Source organism: Tyto alba, unplaced genomic scaffold, assembly GCF_018691265.1.
Source record: "Tyto alba isolate M040663 unplaced genomic scaffold, T.alba_DEE_v4.0 Super-Scaffold_13, whole genome shotgun sequence".
Lineage (NCBI taxonomy): Eukaryota > Metazoa > Chordata > Aves > Strigiformes > Tytonidae > Tyto > Tyto alba.
Genome location: NW_024881275.1, coordinates 45,871,651 through 45,886,535, shown reverse-complemented (window position 1 = coordinate 45,886,535; position 14,885 = coordinate 45,871,651). Strand labels below are relative to the sequence as shown.

The 14,885-nt window shown below is 37.9% G+C and overlaps 1 protein-coding gene across 5 annotated transcripts in view; it reads left to right on the top strand.

Annotated features, from left to right (window-relative positions):
* The window catches only part of HOOK3 (hook microtubule tethering protein 3), a 105,245-nt gene extending 90,894 nt beyond the window's left edge, over positions 1 to 14,351 (top strand). For 3 of the 5 annotated variants that reach the window (XM_032990670.2, XM_032990662.2, XM_032990653.2), the window contains 4 exons: positions 252 to 356; positions 475 to 546; positions 2,060 to 2,196; positions 11,466 to 14,351. In XM_032990670.2, coding sequence (XP_032846561.2) covers positions 252 to 356; positions 475 to 546; positions 2,060 to 2,196; positions 11,466 to 11,481 — 330 coding nt within the window. In that variant the 3' untranslated portion in view covers positions 11,482 to 14,351. Of the gene's footprint in view, positions 1 to 251; positions 357 to 474; positions 547 to 2,059; positions 5,037 to 11,465 lie in introns of those variants that run through there. The other 2 variants (XM_032990680.2, XM_042787611.1) reach the window with 2 other exon arrangements.
* Positions 14,352 to 14,885: the final 534 nt, after the last annotated feature.

The window sequence follows — 14,885 nt, the reverse complement described above, 5'->3', positions numbered from 1 at the left end:
TCTAATGTATCATGGATGATGTTCAGAGGCAGAGCCTCTGTCATGGTTGTTGTCAAGATTGTTTTACAGGAGTCAGCCTCTTAAAACTGAACATCCCTCTGTTTCACATTTTGGAGTGTTACCACAGAAGTTTTAAGTCACTTTTTTATTTCTTAGCCTGACTTAAAAGGTTTCAATTCCTTGATGTCTTTCTCTTCAGTTAGATTGCTTTGGCTGGATTTGATTGAAAACTAACTGGTTTTCTCTTACAGGTCATCCGTACCTTAGATCCTAAGCAGAACCAGGGTGCAGCTCCTGAGATTCAGGCTCTGAAAAATCAGTTGCAGGAGCGGGACAGAATGTTTCATTCATTGGAGGTAGTAATCATGCTTGTTTCCTGGTAAATGGGTACTTACTTAATGGTTTTTAGGTATAGATTAATACTTTTATTATGCTTTGGTTTTAAATGTATGCTTTTTCATGTTTGTTTTATAGAAAGAATATGAAAAAACAAAAAGTCAAAGAGAAATGGAGGAGAAATTCATTGTTAGTGCCTGGTACAACATGGTAAGAATCTCCCAAACTTTTTATTAAAAAAAAAAAAAAAAAAAGGGAAGTAAACTATTAATATTAGTTGGTTTTGGGTAACCAAAACAGTATTTATTCATGTACAGGCTTTTTGTTTGAAAAGCATTTTCCAGCACAAAGACACAGAAACAAATGCTTTTAAATAATTTTAGCTATCGCTATATAAGAGTACGTTCCTATGGTAACCTTGGGGTAAATGAAAAAGAACATGGTTGTTATTTTCAAGTTTTAAAGTTTTAAAACCAGAAGTGGCATTTTCTAGAGAGAAGGATACCTCAGATTACTATTTTGTAATCCCAGCCTTTCAGTTATACTGATTTACAATGGTCAAATTTACTTTCTTCTTTGATTCTCTACTCTCCAGTCTTCCAGTCATTTCTAATGAAGGGGCACAAGAAAAGCAATACAGCTTACTTGCTTCAGTAAGTGCTCTGAGAAATGACCCCTTTAACTTGGGTGCAAGTTCACCCCCATGCACTGGGTGAGCACAGGGGCAAGACCCTCACTTAAATAATTCAAACTATAATGACATGATCTGTGCAGCCATACAGCTTTTGCTGGGCCTGTATGCCAGGAGATTTTTCATGTTTGTCAAATGTGTTCAAGACTTCTCTTTGGCAGAGTGTGGCTGCACTGAAACTGCTCTTCAGACAGAAAGAATCCCTTACGTGTGTAATATTCTTGTTTCATTCTGCTTCATCATAGAATTCAAATTCCTCTTCTTTATATTCCCTTGGAAAAGTTTCTTTCTTGCTGTTCTATGTTCTTGTTATGTCCACAAATGGTACTTAAGCAGAGTGTTTGAATCCTTTAAATGTTGAAGGCATTTTCAAGTTGCTGGTGTCCTTGATCAGTTTTGTAGCCACTGACAAGCAGAAGACAAGCCTGAGCTAAAAACTGTGGTTCAGTAGCCTGTCATGAACACTAAGATGAGCACTGATAGCTTTGTCTGTGTCTTTCTCTAGTTTACCTCTGCTTTTATACACAGCTACACAACTCATCACAGCTTCCGTTATTTCCTCCTTCCATTTACTCCTGCTGCAAACATACTTTCTCTCAAGATCTGCTCCTGCCATATGAGCTGGTATTTTCACAGAGAATGACAATACTTTATTTTCAGAAGAAAAGTACTATTCTAGCTCAGCATGCTGAAGGGGACCAGGGTGGGAGCAGAAGCACTTTTGAAAAGACTTGTCCAGTTACCGTGTGTTTACGTGGAGAAGCAGCTGTTCAGATCTGCGACACTGGGGGATCTGGTTCTCAACAGTTACTCCAAACCCAGACAGTGGCGGAGGGTGAGGTGGGGAAAGAAAAACACACTGAGAATTAGGAAGAATTTCTTAGCTTTATCCTTGAAAATATTATGCTTCATGTTTGAAATTCAAAATAGCTTAGTCAGTATTGATGAAGAAGGAGATAATAAAATGTAAATGAGTAAAGTTGTTCAGTGTTATGTGTTGGTATTCACTGAGAAGTTTCTCTTTGTCTATAGGGAATGACTCTGCATAAAAAAGCTGCAGAAGATAGACTGGCTAGTACAGGCTCAGGACAGTCCTTCCTGGCTAGACAAAGGCAAGCCACGAGCACAAGGAGATCTTACCCTGGTCATGTCCAGCCAGCAACAGCAAGGTAGAGAAGCCTTGCCCTTAGAAAGAAAACCTGTGATCCAGGCCACTTCTGTTGCAAGTGACAACATTCAAGGAAAATCAACCAGCATCCTTTCTCTTTCTCCCTTATTACTACTATTATTTTACAGTTCAGAAAATGGTTTTATTATGGTTTCTCATTGTTCTGTAATGCCCTTTGCTTATATTTACTGGAGTCCATCTCTCTCTCTGCATTTTTTGAATGTGCCAAAGTTTTGAAAACATCTAGAGGAGTGCTGTATAATAACAGAGTCTTATTTGTATGAAGCCTGGTCTCTTATGAAAAGCCTCATATGGGCTCTGTATCAATGTACATTTCCTGTCACAGTTGATACGTTTGTGCCTATGAGGGTTGTTACACTTTGTAAGTCTTGTTCAAAGGGAATTTCACTTTTTATTTCATGTGATAACCTGTTGCTTCAAAGAAAGTGCTGAAAACTCATTACAAAAATGCAAAATTAGTACATAATATTATTGTGAACCATATTTGCTACTAGAAAACTTACCAATGGCAGAAAGGATTTTTTTTTGTAAGTCTCTTACATGCAAAGTTTGCTCTTATTCTTGGTATTTAATAGGGAAGCAGGATTATTTTTTTTCAGGTTTTTCTTTATCTACTGGTGTTACCTCTTTGCTGCCAGAGTTGAATATTTTAAAATGGTTTGTTCCACTCTTCTTGGTCAAGTGTATGCTTAATATATATTATAAAAATACTGAGAAATATTTAGAATGCTCCAATATGCTACTGCATCATCCATTTAAAAGGACATTTGTTTTAATATTTTATAATTATGGATGAACAGTACTTAATGGATCAAGACCCAATTAATATTGTTGATGTTAATGTATTCCAGTCGTCATCCCCTACTAAAAGACTTGCTTTTAATATATTGATTCAGGGTATAATTGTATCAGTTGCCTTACTAATGGTATCAGTGCCTTCAGGTGAGTTTGTTGCTGACTTTGTTGGAAACTGGTTGTGTACTACCTTTTTAGTGTGTAGCTGGTTAATTGTACGTCACTCATTGTAGCACCTTCATGTTGATCAGTGAGGTGGGCAGTGTGACCTCTACTATTAATTTAGGTTCTGTTCCTAGAAAGGTCTGCTTTTTCCTTGCCTAATTCTGTGCTGTACCTACAACTTTTGCCAAAAAATTGACGGATATGGAGGACCTGAGTGTTAGTTGAAAGGTTCATATACACACATCTTGTGGTAATTAAGTTTTAAACATTTTTAACTTACAGATTATTTGGACCCTAATGCACATACAGTCTGGTTTATAAATTTATTCTTTTACATTATTTTAAAGCCTTCCAAAGTGAAGACATTTTCTTATAAATACCATTAGAGAGAAGACATACTAGCATTTATTAAACATCTGAAGGTCTATGTTAATCCACAGCTTGAATGGAATGAGCAAAGGATAATTACAAGTTTTAATCTAAGCTAAGAAATGCATTATATATCTGTCTGAAAAAATTTATCAGTTCTGATTCTTCCCTCCCCTCTTCCTCCAATAATATGAAAACAGATGCTGAAGTCTATTACCTGCATATAGGTTTGTCTTCTTACATTTGGAAAAAACTGATTTTCTAAAAATTCTCTTTACTTATTCAGTGTATGATCATGTCTGGGATATGCTTGCAAGATTAGATAAGGCAGTGAAAGTGTCTTGTGTGCAGAAAGGTAACAATGTAAAGGAAGTTCAGGACAATTTCTGTAGCTCAATGAGGTGATACTCATTTTGCTGTCTTACTGAGGTACAGAATACTAAAGGGGCAAACAGTCATATGTGTTATCTGGCAAGATGACCACAGTTTGTGTGGGATGTCTTTTGCTGATCTTGTGCAATCAATTCTAGTTATTTGAAGAACTCTTTACTGCACGCTATGTGTGAACATGAGAAAATAAGATCACTTCTCTGAGGAAATTTGTTGTTCTTATTTGAGATTACAGTGTTTTATATCACCCAGAGAAAGAACCTAAGAATACTTAAAGTTCCATTTCTATTCTAATGTGGCTGGCTCTGTCTGTTACCACACTGCCAAAGCCTGTTCATGAAAGCGAGGAGTACCAGGACCTTAATGGGAAGTTTTATCTCTTAATTTTGTCTAATAATTTAATTTCCTGTTGCTATTAATTAGGTGCAGGTCTAAAATAACTTGAACATAATCTGCATACTGGAATAAAATGACTTGCTTTTGTTGTTTTCATATTTGTGTTAACATTTTGCCTCCAAAGGTTTGATGATAGGTAAATGCCCCTCATGGTTAGGAGATGAACAAATGCTGATTAGAAGCCTCGTTTTTAGCATTTACTTCCCTATTTCTCATGGCTTCTTTTGCTTCTTGGCTTCTATTTTCTGCTTTGTGGTTCTGATCTGTCTTTCCTTTTCCCTTAAGATAAGACACTGAAGTGTTCTGTAGTTCCCTTTAAGAATATACAGCATTATTATATAGCATCAAACAGCAAAACAAGACTAATATTGAATCTGTACTTACTGTTGCTTATAGTAATGGTTAGGCGAGATTGAACGAGCATTTTGTCTTTGAAGAATTCACAAGCCTGTAGAAATTCTGGTATTTCCCAGAATTTGTGTTAAATATAAAAATCTAAAAATATACTGCAATCTTACAGTAATATACTCTGTTGCTATCCAGTTCCAGTAAGTCATTTGTTCTATCTTCTAATGGTAATCATTAGGAATTTAATTCCTTGTTCTTCAGCAGTTTACTTCCATTATTTGCTGTATATACCAATTCTTAATCTTTGGGTGTGAATGAATACAGGTGGTGAACATCATTAAACCTTCTCTCTCAAAAGAACAACTTCTTTATTGAAAGGGTTCAACTTCGTTATTTTCCTTGCTTGTTATGTAGCTTTGGAAGTAGTGTGGTATTGAGCAAAAGAAGGGGCTCAGAGTGTGACTTCAGGGAATAAGCACATGTATAGATGAGCTACCAATGAATGCTGTTTATTTGTCTTATCTTTAGTAATAAAATAACATAAGCAAACAGAATTCTCTTAGTACATTAGATACTTCTAAGAAGCTTTTAGGAACACTTTTTTTCTGGGGCAGCAAAGACTACATGAAAATTGTAGTGGTAATTATTAAACCAGTGCTATATCCTGTCCTGATACACTGCAAAAAACCCCTACATATTGAGGTTAAAGAGAGAAAGTTCTTCAGTGCAGTAATAAAGCAGCTGAAGAGTTTGTGAGAGTACAGTCCTGAGCACTGTGCTGAGGATCTGCCCAGAATAGTCTTTCTGAGAGATTTTAATTAACACCAATAAAAGATAACAGTTAAATGGATTAATATTTTCACTGTTTAGAGCTGAAGTTTAGTTTCTGAACTTAAAGGACGTGTGTGCGGTCCAGATCATATACTTCCCCGGAGAGTTAAGTTGTTAGCATATTTGATCAGACATTTACAGAAAATATTATTCTAATTCCTCATTTTCTTGACAGCAACACATAACCTACTTGGATCATAACTTGTATTTTCCAAGGGCTGTGAAAACTGAAGTAATCTAATTTAAAGGTTGTGTGTTCCACCTACAGTGCAAAGGAAAGTAAACAACTAGAGCACACAGCTTTATATATTGTAACATGAACTAAATATATAATGGCTACAAGATGTTTTTCATTATCTCTTTGGAAATAAAAAAAATGGTAATCTTAATCCTGTTCTGCTGTCACCTGAGATAGCAGTAATGCTTTTGCAAGTTTTCTGTGGCTTTCTTATTCATGCAAGCACTGGCAATTTTATATTCATTGTGTATGAAAGAATTAACAGTGAATAATCCTATTAATGTTTTATTATGGTCTTAAATAGTAGGTAGTATGTGCAAGCTGTCAAGAAAATTTAAGAGGATTTGGCAATTCTAAAGTTCTTGGTATTTTGACGTGTGCAAGTGTCATGATTTAACCCCAGCCAGCAACTAAACACCATACAGCTGCTCTCTCAGTCCTCCCCCCTTCCAGTGGTATGGGAGGAGAATTGGAACAAAAAAAAGATAAGAATGTCTTTATAACTAAACTAAACTAAAATAATAACAATAATAGTAGTAATAGTAATGATGATGATGATAATAATAAAAAAGAATATGATTATTTTAAAAAAATAAAACTCAAGAAAAGACAAGTGATACACAAGGCAATTGATCACCACCTGCTGACCAACGACTGAGCAACTTTGCTTTTCCTCAGTTCTCTAGTATATGAAACTATTCATTTAGCACCTTCCTGGATATTTTTAGTAGGTTTATTTCTCTTGAGGTGTTCACCTTTTCTATAGATTCGGTAATTGGAAAACATTTTCATTTAATCTCTTGATTTTCTTCTAGTTAGTGATTTGGAGGTAGCCTGTCTTGAATGTGGCTAATTTTTCTTATGAAGCAAAACAGTACCTGAATTTTACAATTTTATAGTGATTTTTATTCTTGCCCGACATTTTGACTTTTTGCAAGGATTGATGAGGGAAGTAATTTTGCACTCTAAGTCAGCTGTGCAATACTGACATCTTACGGGTTTTTGCACACATGTTTTAGGTAGAATGTGGACTTTATGTTTTACAGTAATACTGTATTGATAAACTTCTGTATCTCCAAACCAAGTTTAGCAAATTTTGCAGGCATTTTCCTCACCAAGATTGTGCAAATAAATAGCTAAAAGAAGTTACTCTGTCAGGAAATACTTTCAATGAGTATTTTTTCCTCTAAACCAAGTAGTTATACTTCAGGGGTATCACCTACAGAGTAGTTTGATAGCTGGATTATAACTGAAATATGATCTCGGGAAATCAAGCATTTATAAAGAAACCTTTTCAGAAGCCTTTCCTTAGAACAACTGTATCAGCTAATGCTGGCAGTATAGTACATTGACCATTCTGTGAAAATAAAGAGATGAATCGTTATAACAAATGTAACGATCAGGTAAGCAAGAAATTCAGTGAATGAGGTTTTGAACCTTACAAACTGCACACAGCCCAGACACATTTCCTCTCTCAAATCTGAACAGTCCAGCTCTCTTCTGTATTGGCAGGAGTGCTGCTTTTTTACTGCACACCTTGCATCAGAATAAAGTGAAATCTTGTGTTACCTCACAGGTTGGTATAGGAGCAAGTAACGAATCTTACTTGCACTCAGAACATCTCCACAAGCCAGATCATATTATTGTCTGTGGCAGATGTCAGATTCTAGGTAGGATGCTAGCCATACCTACAGTTTGTTACTTTTGAGCAATCATGAAAATGTCCTGGCATGACCGATTGCATTGCATTGCTCCTGTGATCTTTCTTCCCTCTGGAAGTTCAGAAAAGGAGCAGAAGCTTGTCAGTCACTCTACAGGCTGTAAGTAAAAACAAGGTGTGATTACTTTAGTTTGAAGGTGGAGGAGACACATGCAAGCAACTATTAAGTACAAAAATCGGAAGAACAGTACGTCTTCCACCATTTTGCTTTTCGGTGTTAATTTAAAAACAAGAACCTGAGGTTTTGGAGCTGTTTATTGTTTTTAATTTTGAATTGCAGTTGATTAAGTATTCGAGTCTTTACCTATGTGAATAAGGCAGAAGCTGTCATTGGCCACAGCAGCCTCAGACTTACTGCATCTGGGACAGTGCATCCCTGGAGATTTTCGCTCTGCTGCCAGGTTCATTGCACCCTTTGGAGAAGTTGCAGACTTATCTAGCTTTGTTCTCTGTTTTTCCTTGACTTTACTTTTGTGGACTCATTGAAACATTGGGACACAAAGTTAATTTTTAAATTTATCAACTCATTGAATTAGGTAAGAATGAATGTTGGTTGGGGAGCTCTAGAAAACTTGGCAAATCATACAGTTCCATGGGGCATTGAAGCAACATCTGGTAGTATAGCCAACACAGCTTCCCAGACAAATTATTGTCATGTCAGACTGTAGTCAGTGGATCAATAAGAGCTCATGATAACTGCTAAAATTGAAGTCCTCATCCATTAGTTGGAAGGGGATGGTTTTGTTGTTAACTTTACTATGGTTCACATTCTAACTTTTAGTTTTAGGCCTTGCCAAGGTAAGACAGTACTGTCCCGAAGTAGATCTCTGCATTAGTTGGTTATTTTAATCACTACAGAAGTGGTCATTTGTCAGCACTTTGAAGAGCTGTTGACAACTGCATGGTACAAATCTGAAATACTACAAAGGCAAGTATTTCCACAGATATAGGGTAGCTTATTCTGCACATGGAATTTCAATCCCTAACTTTAAGAAAAGAGGAAATCAACACGAAGGCCAATTGTTACCTTGTTAGCATGCTCCTGTTGCTAGTGCGATCATGAAAATGAGCAGAATGTTAAGACAAAATCCCAAATGGTGAAATATTTATGGAGTTATAAAATAGTTACATTGAGACCATTAGGCTTTGATTTGGATTTGAACATTCATTATGTAATTTAAAATTTTGTAAAGCAGAGATTATAGTTCTCAGTCACCAAAGATGAGTAAACCCGTTTCCTGGAGTTATCAGTGGTTTTGGGAGAGATTTTTAAGCTTTTATTTATCAGTATTTGTAAAATCTTGGAATAGTTATAAGCATGACATTGCAAGGCCACAATTCTTAGAATTTGTAGCCCACTTTGTATTTGCTGGTTGTAAGAGTTATAAAAATGCAAAGTGGTGCTAATACAGCTCTGGAAGATACTATATTGAAAGGCTCCTTCAAAAAATCTAAAGAAAATGCCATAGAGAAAGATGCAGAAAAAATAGATTGAGAAAGGAAAACAAATTTTAGCAGTAGAAGCCATCAAGTAATTAAGTTAGGAAATCTGCAGGAAGAGAGATCTGGAGGCAGTTACTTCAAAGCAGAAGCTTGGCAGAAGTATTTGGGTAGAGTGTCTAGTGTTAGACTTGAAAGTGAGTAGACTGCTTTGCTCTGATAGCTTTGGTGATTGTGTTACAAAGGACTGTTTACAGACAGCAGATCTGTTGGCTACGGGAAGCCCGGTCCATCTTAGGACCGAACACAGACTGAACAGGAAAAAAAACAGTTGCTCAGAGAGGACGTGAGTCTGGGTTTTGATGGGGTTTATTTTTGCATCAGATTGACTTGTATGAGCAGTCTTCCAAATTAAAAGTTCTTGTGTTAGTAGGTACTTCCAGAGCTGGCTAGGTTAGTGAAAAAGACTGCCATCATTTCTGTGTCTTCAATGTACTGGAGTTGTCCCAGTCACTTCGTGTGTTTAAAAAACAAAAGACAACAGTGAGAGGTTAAGGAAGATTTTAAGGGATGGATAACCACTTGTAATGAAGTAGAGCTGATGAGAGTGGGCACTTGAATATTGAAGGGAAATACCTCACTAACAGATAATCCTCCAGACTGGCAACAAGCCTTCGCTTAGAGCTGGAATATTTTGGACTGGCAAGGTAAGGAAGTAAGAGAAAGTCACTGCTCTACAGGTGCATCATCTGCTGCATGAGCTGCCTCTTTCTGAAGATGCTGCAGAAGCGATGACAGGTTATGCTGGGTGAATTTACCCTCATATCTCGCATCTTTGTTGTCTTGCGAAGTGTTGCTGCCTCAACAGGTAGCTTTAAATTATATTGATTAATTTTGAGTTCTCCACGAGAAAGAAATTGACAGACTTTTTTACAACAAGATTAGAATTTCTGATCAGGAAAGGGCACTGTCACATGAATTTATTACATCCTTGAAAGAGAATATACTGTCCTGAGTTTACAAGACTTCTCAAAAATATTATTGACTCAAAGGGAAACCTACAGTGTGCAGTGTTGCACGTGTTTATGTGCAACAGGACACTTGAAGTGCTACTAAATAGTAAGTCCGAACTATGAAATAGCCAGGTGAGACTAAAGGAGTAGACTATATTCATGTATGCACAATAGAATAGATACATACATATGTAGTTTGAACTTTTTTTTTTTTTTATAGACTAGCTACAGTAATCTTCATATTATTAAACCTGAACTCTGTAACTATGCACCCAGGCAGTGCCAAACAAGCTTAACAGACAGTGATTACTCAAAATACACTCTCCAGGTCTGCTTTGAATGTTTAAAATTTTTATTCCATTTGACTTATGTTTCTGTTTGTTTTTCAACTACTGTTAGTGTTCTGGGTTGCTGAATGAGAAGGAAAAGGGGATGTGCAAGCTGCACCACTTGTAGCGGGAAGAGATTTTTTGCAGTAAGCCCTAGAGTTTAGTTATAAATATCCTTCCTTATCTATTTAACCTGGACTTTCCTGTCACAGAGACCAGTGCAATACTAGGAAGTAGGACGTGGGAAGAGAAATCTTGCATGATTTGATTTCAGTCTGGTGAATCTGTTTTGCTCTTTGTAACATCACAGTGAGTGATACATGAAAATGAGAATGAGCAATTAATGCTGTGCAATGCTGTGTAGGGATATTTGTGTTACTTGGGGAATCTGAAAGCACTGTAGCTGTGTTTGTAAAGCATTACACCTATCCAGTTGGACTGGCTAAGAAAGAGGCTACATCAGCAAGGATTGAGGAAATATGCCAGCCTCTCCAGTTGTCTTCCAAACTTAGATTCACTTAGATTCCACAGCATTGTGATGAGCTCTTTGGGCTGCTCAGTGGCTCCTACTCAGCTTATTTTATCAAGAATATGTGTAATTTTCTTGCAATTCAAACCTGTATTTACATGCAATGAATAGAACTTGCAAGTGTAGTGTGACAGCGATGCTGTTGTAGCCTCACACAACGGGATGAGCTTTGATGAAACACCAACACTTAAGGTCTCTGATGGTGCTCAGAGCTCAACAGCTCAGAGTCATTATGACCCTGACTGACTTTTAGTATATGACCACACATAGTACTGGACAGGCACCTTTCACTTTATATTGCTTTGTTTTTTTAATTGTTGTACTCAGACAGCAGGAATGCCTGAGACTTTTTCATTGCTGTGTAAACTTTGTGTCATAGCTGTGTTACTTGAGAATGGTCCCCTGAAGGACTTTACTCAGTAGTCTTTAAATTGGTCTGAATTATGTCTAAATTTAGATACTGTTCAAGGCTGTTTTGTTGCTCTTTCCAGATATTGACATGTAACCTTCCTGATAATTTGAATGGTTGCTCTGACAAAGATGTTTTCCCCGTGAATTTGCACAAATCTGAGTAGAGACAACCTTACTAAACTGCTCTGAAAAATACCTGTTCTGTTCTCTGGGGTTTTTTTAACAACAATATGTTACCTGCTTTTTAACTTTCTTCTTTATTCTTTTATTTGCAGTGATGTGGTTGCATGACCTGCAGCATTATTATAACAGGGACTGTTCAGTGCATGACTTGCTTTTCTGTCCAGACTGCATAACCAAAACTTAACGAGTTCTGCACTTAAGACTCATGACCATCTGATTTCAAAGGGAGATCTACTTGCAGAGAAGCTTGCCATCCTGGGGAGTGGCTTTCCCATTTCCCGCTTCCATTTACTCTTTCTCTTCACAAAAAGTCTCCTATGAGGCTAGAAGAGAGGAAATCCAGTATTCGGAACTCAACAGGAGGCGTTCTGCAAACTGACAGAGCACTGTCAGCTCTCCATTTTACTTCCGCCTGTCCACTTTATTTAAATCTGATTAACAGTATTAACCCACAGACTTCCTGCAACATTTTCATATATTGAACTATAAAAGTCTAGTCTTAATGAGTTCCCCAAAATAACTTTTGATTACTATTAAAATTTCAAAGCATCTGCACCCTTAAAGGATCCACTTTCAATCTTTAAGTAATTAAAGTGAAGGAGGTGTTTTACCAGGAGAAATGACTAATGAATTGCTGCCTGGCCATCCCATCTTCCCTAGAAAACCAGTCAAGGTTCATCTGATAATCTCCGAGCCAGGCAAACTATGGGGTGGTATTTTGTTCACAGACACTGCCTGCTTCCTTACTATGTATATACACAGTAGTTTGTGGCTGCTGTATATTATTCTCTTCATTTTAGCTGTGTTGTGATTTTCTTTCTGAAACTTTTTTTTCAATCTCTGTGCAATTGTTAAAACAATCTGAGGAAAGAACATGAATGGAGATAAGTATGAAAGCTGTCTACACTTTCAGTATTATGCAGACTGTCCTTGCCAGTTTATAATTTAGGTTGTTTATCTTTTACCTGTACTATTTTTTTTTTCTCCTTACCACAGTCTTAGCTATTTAATTTCCAGTTGCACTAGCTTGGTTCTTTCTTTGTATTATGGAGTTTAGCTATAAGCTTTGCTCTATGTAGACAGTGTAACTCAAAATGCTTTGTACTGCCTTTATTAATTTAAAAAGCTGCTTATTTAATGTTCTTAAGTATCTGCACATTTGTACTACTGTATCTTTGTTTTGTATTGGACATCCAGTACTGGCAAGATTCAGAAGATGAGGGAGTGCTGTAGTGTTATAAGTTAAGAGGTTTATTATATAGGAGTTAATATGTAATAGGCAGGGAAGGGGGCTTTTAAGCCATAGGATTTGCTGGAAAATTTGAAGAGAGTCTCAATGATGAGTACAGTAAGTGGTTTGGTTTAAGTCCAGTTCTAGAGAAACCCCATTCTTGCTCACATAAATCTTAATCCTGCAAAAATATAAACACGTATGTGCTCTGCTTACTCCAAAAATGGTTTAGTTTATTCAGGCAGTAGCATTACTACGAGCCCTGTTTTCCATGTGAGCACCCCCATGCTTAAGAAGTGTTGTGTCCAGTAGTCTCTGTAGTCACTTCTGGTCACAAGACACAGTGCGAGCCTTGTCTCTGGCTGGCCAAGTGGGTCCTCTGGGCAGAGCTGCACCTCGTGCCCTGAGGCACCTGCATGTGTTCAGTCCTCAGGGATCTGGATACCCACTGTGTCATTAGCGCTGTGCAGAGTGACTTTGGGAAAAGACAGATCACATCCTTACCTCTCTTTCCACAGCGGGGTCTGTGCCACCCAGCAAAGGGAAGGGCAGGTAGGGATGGTCTGCAAGCAGGAAGGATTAGCATTAAGATACTGGTGAGAAGTGTGTGTCGTGTTCCCTTCTGGACACTATACTGGGCAGGGGAGCCTGTGGCTACCAGGTGCTCTGGCTGACGGCAGTCTGGAAAGACTGCTAGTGGGGGATATGTTGTTCCTGGTCCACCAGAACCTGGGACAGTGAAGTCTGATGTGACCTGCAGGCAGGGTCTGGGGTTTGGTGGTGACAAGTCAGGTATTCCTGCAGCAGAGGCACCAGCACTTCCATCAGACTGAGTCCAGCAGAGAGCTAAAGGATTTGTGTCTTTCCAGGTCCTAGTCATTGATCCCTTGATTTTGTGTCAGGGCAAGCATTATTATAAAAACTTATTTTTGTTGGGTGTTAAAGGCATGGTTTGTTTCTCATTTGCAAGTGCTGCTTGGGCTGGGCCCACACCTTGCCCCAAGACAGGCTAGGTCCAGGATCCCTGAAATCAGGGGCTCTGTGCAGGGTGGGAGGGGATGGCTTTTTTCGTGCACCTGCCCGCACAGATGTCCCGAGGTGAAGCTAAGCAGTACCTCATTTCTCCAAGTGGTCTGTGCAAGTTAGAGACTTAAGTATCGGTTGTTCTTGAGCCTGAAGACATTTGTATGTAAGTGTGTTTAGCTTGACAAAAATTGAGTTCACGAATCCAACAGAGAGAGGTCAGGTGGAGCCAGTAACTCAGCGAGCTGGGTACTTTGATTAGCCTAGCATCTCTGTCATGAAGTGATGGTGAGCTCACAACTCAGAGGTGATCTCCAGCATGTCTCTGATATACTAACTACATTTGTGCTGCAAAGGAAACTCTTTTACTTTCTTAACAACAGCTTGTTTGACAGTCCTGAATTAAATGTTGACCAATTATCAAAGTAACTGTTTGTGAAGTTGCCAGTGATAAATTTTCTGTAAAAGAATGGATTCTTAGAGTGTCAAAACATTAATTTCCCATTTCTGTTCATCTACAAATTGTGTAACTACCAGATTGTCATGGTAGCAGTATTAATATACATATCTGTATATAGATTAAAAAAAAAAATACTCGGTAATGATCATTGGAATCAAAAGGTTTAATATTTTTTCCCAGTCAAATACACTAATGCTTCCAAGGTGACAGAAGAGTGTACAGTTGTTAAACAAGTTGTAAATAAACGCTTATATAAAATGTAAATGCTTGGTTTTTCCTTTATTTGGTGCTTGGATATAAACTGATGCCAATGCACAGTTCATGTTAAGGTTACTGATTTGATCCTGAAGTGCTGTCCTGCTCTGAACTGATGGTAGCTGGTGGGGGGCTTTTGCAGCTAGCTGTTAAATTAGCAGGAACTGCAGTGGAGAGTGAGTAACATGGTCAATACATATTTTGCCTTTAATCTTAGGATCAGTCACTACAAAATAGCCAGGGAATAAAATGGGACTTTTTACAAAGCAAAGCTACACCTGGGATGCTTTGGTGTCAGCTGGTCAGTCTGATTCTTAGATAGACAAATAGCATCTTGGAAACGCATTTCCTGGGGCTGTGCAAAGGAGGGTGCATGACAGCTAGGCAGCATCAGGAGCAGTTCATCACAAATCTCAAACTTCCTGACTTTTTCTGGAAAGCATCTGACCTGGCTGCCCTATCACAGCAAAAATTGCTCAGCATGGTTTGTCTCTCAAAGGCCCAGGCTAAACAGCCAAAGTACTGGAGTTGTCTCTTGCTGAT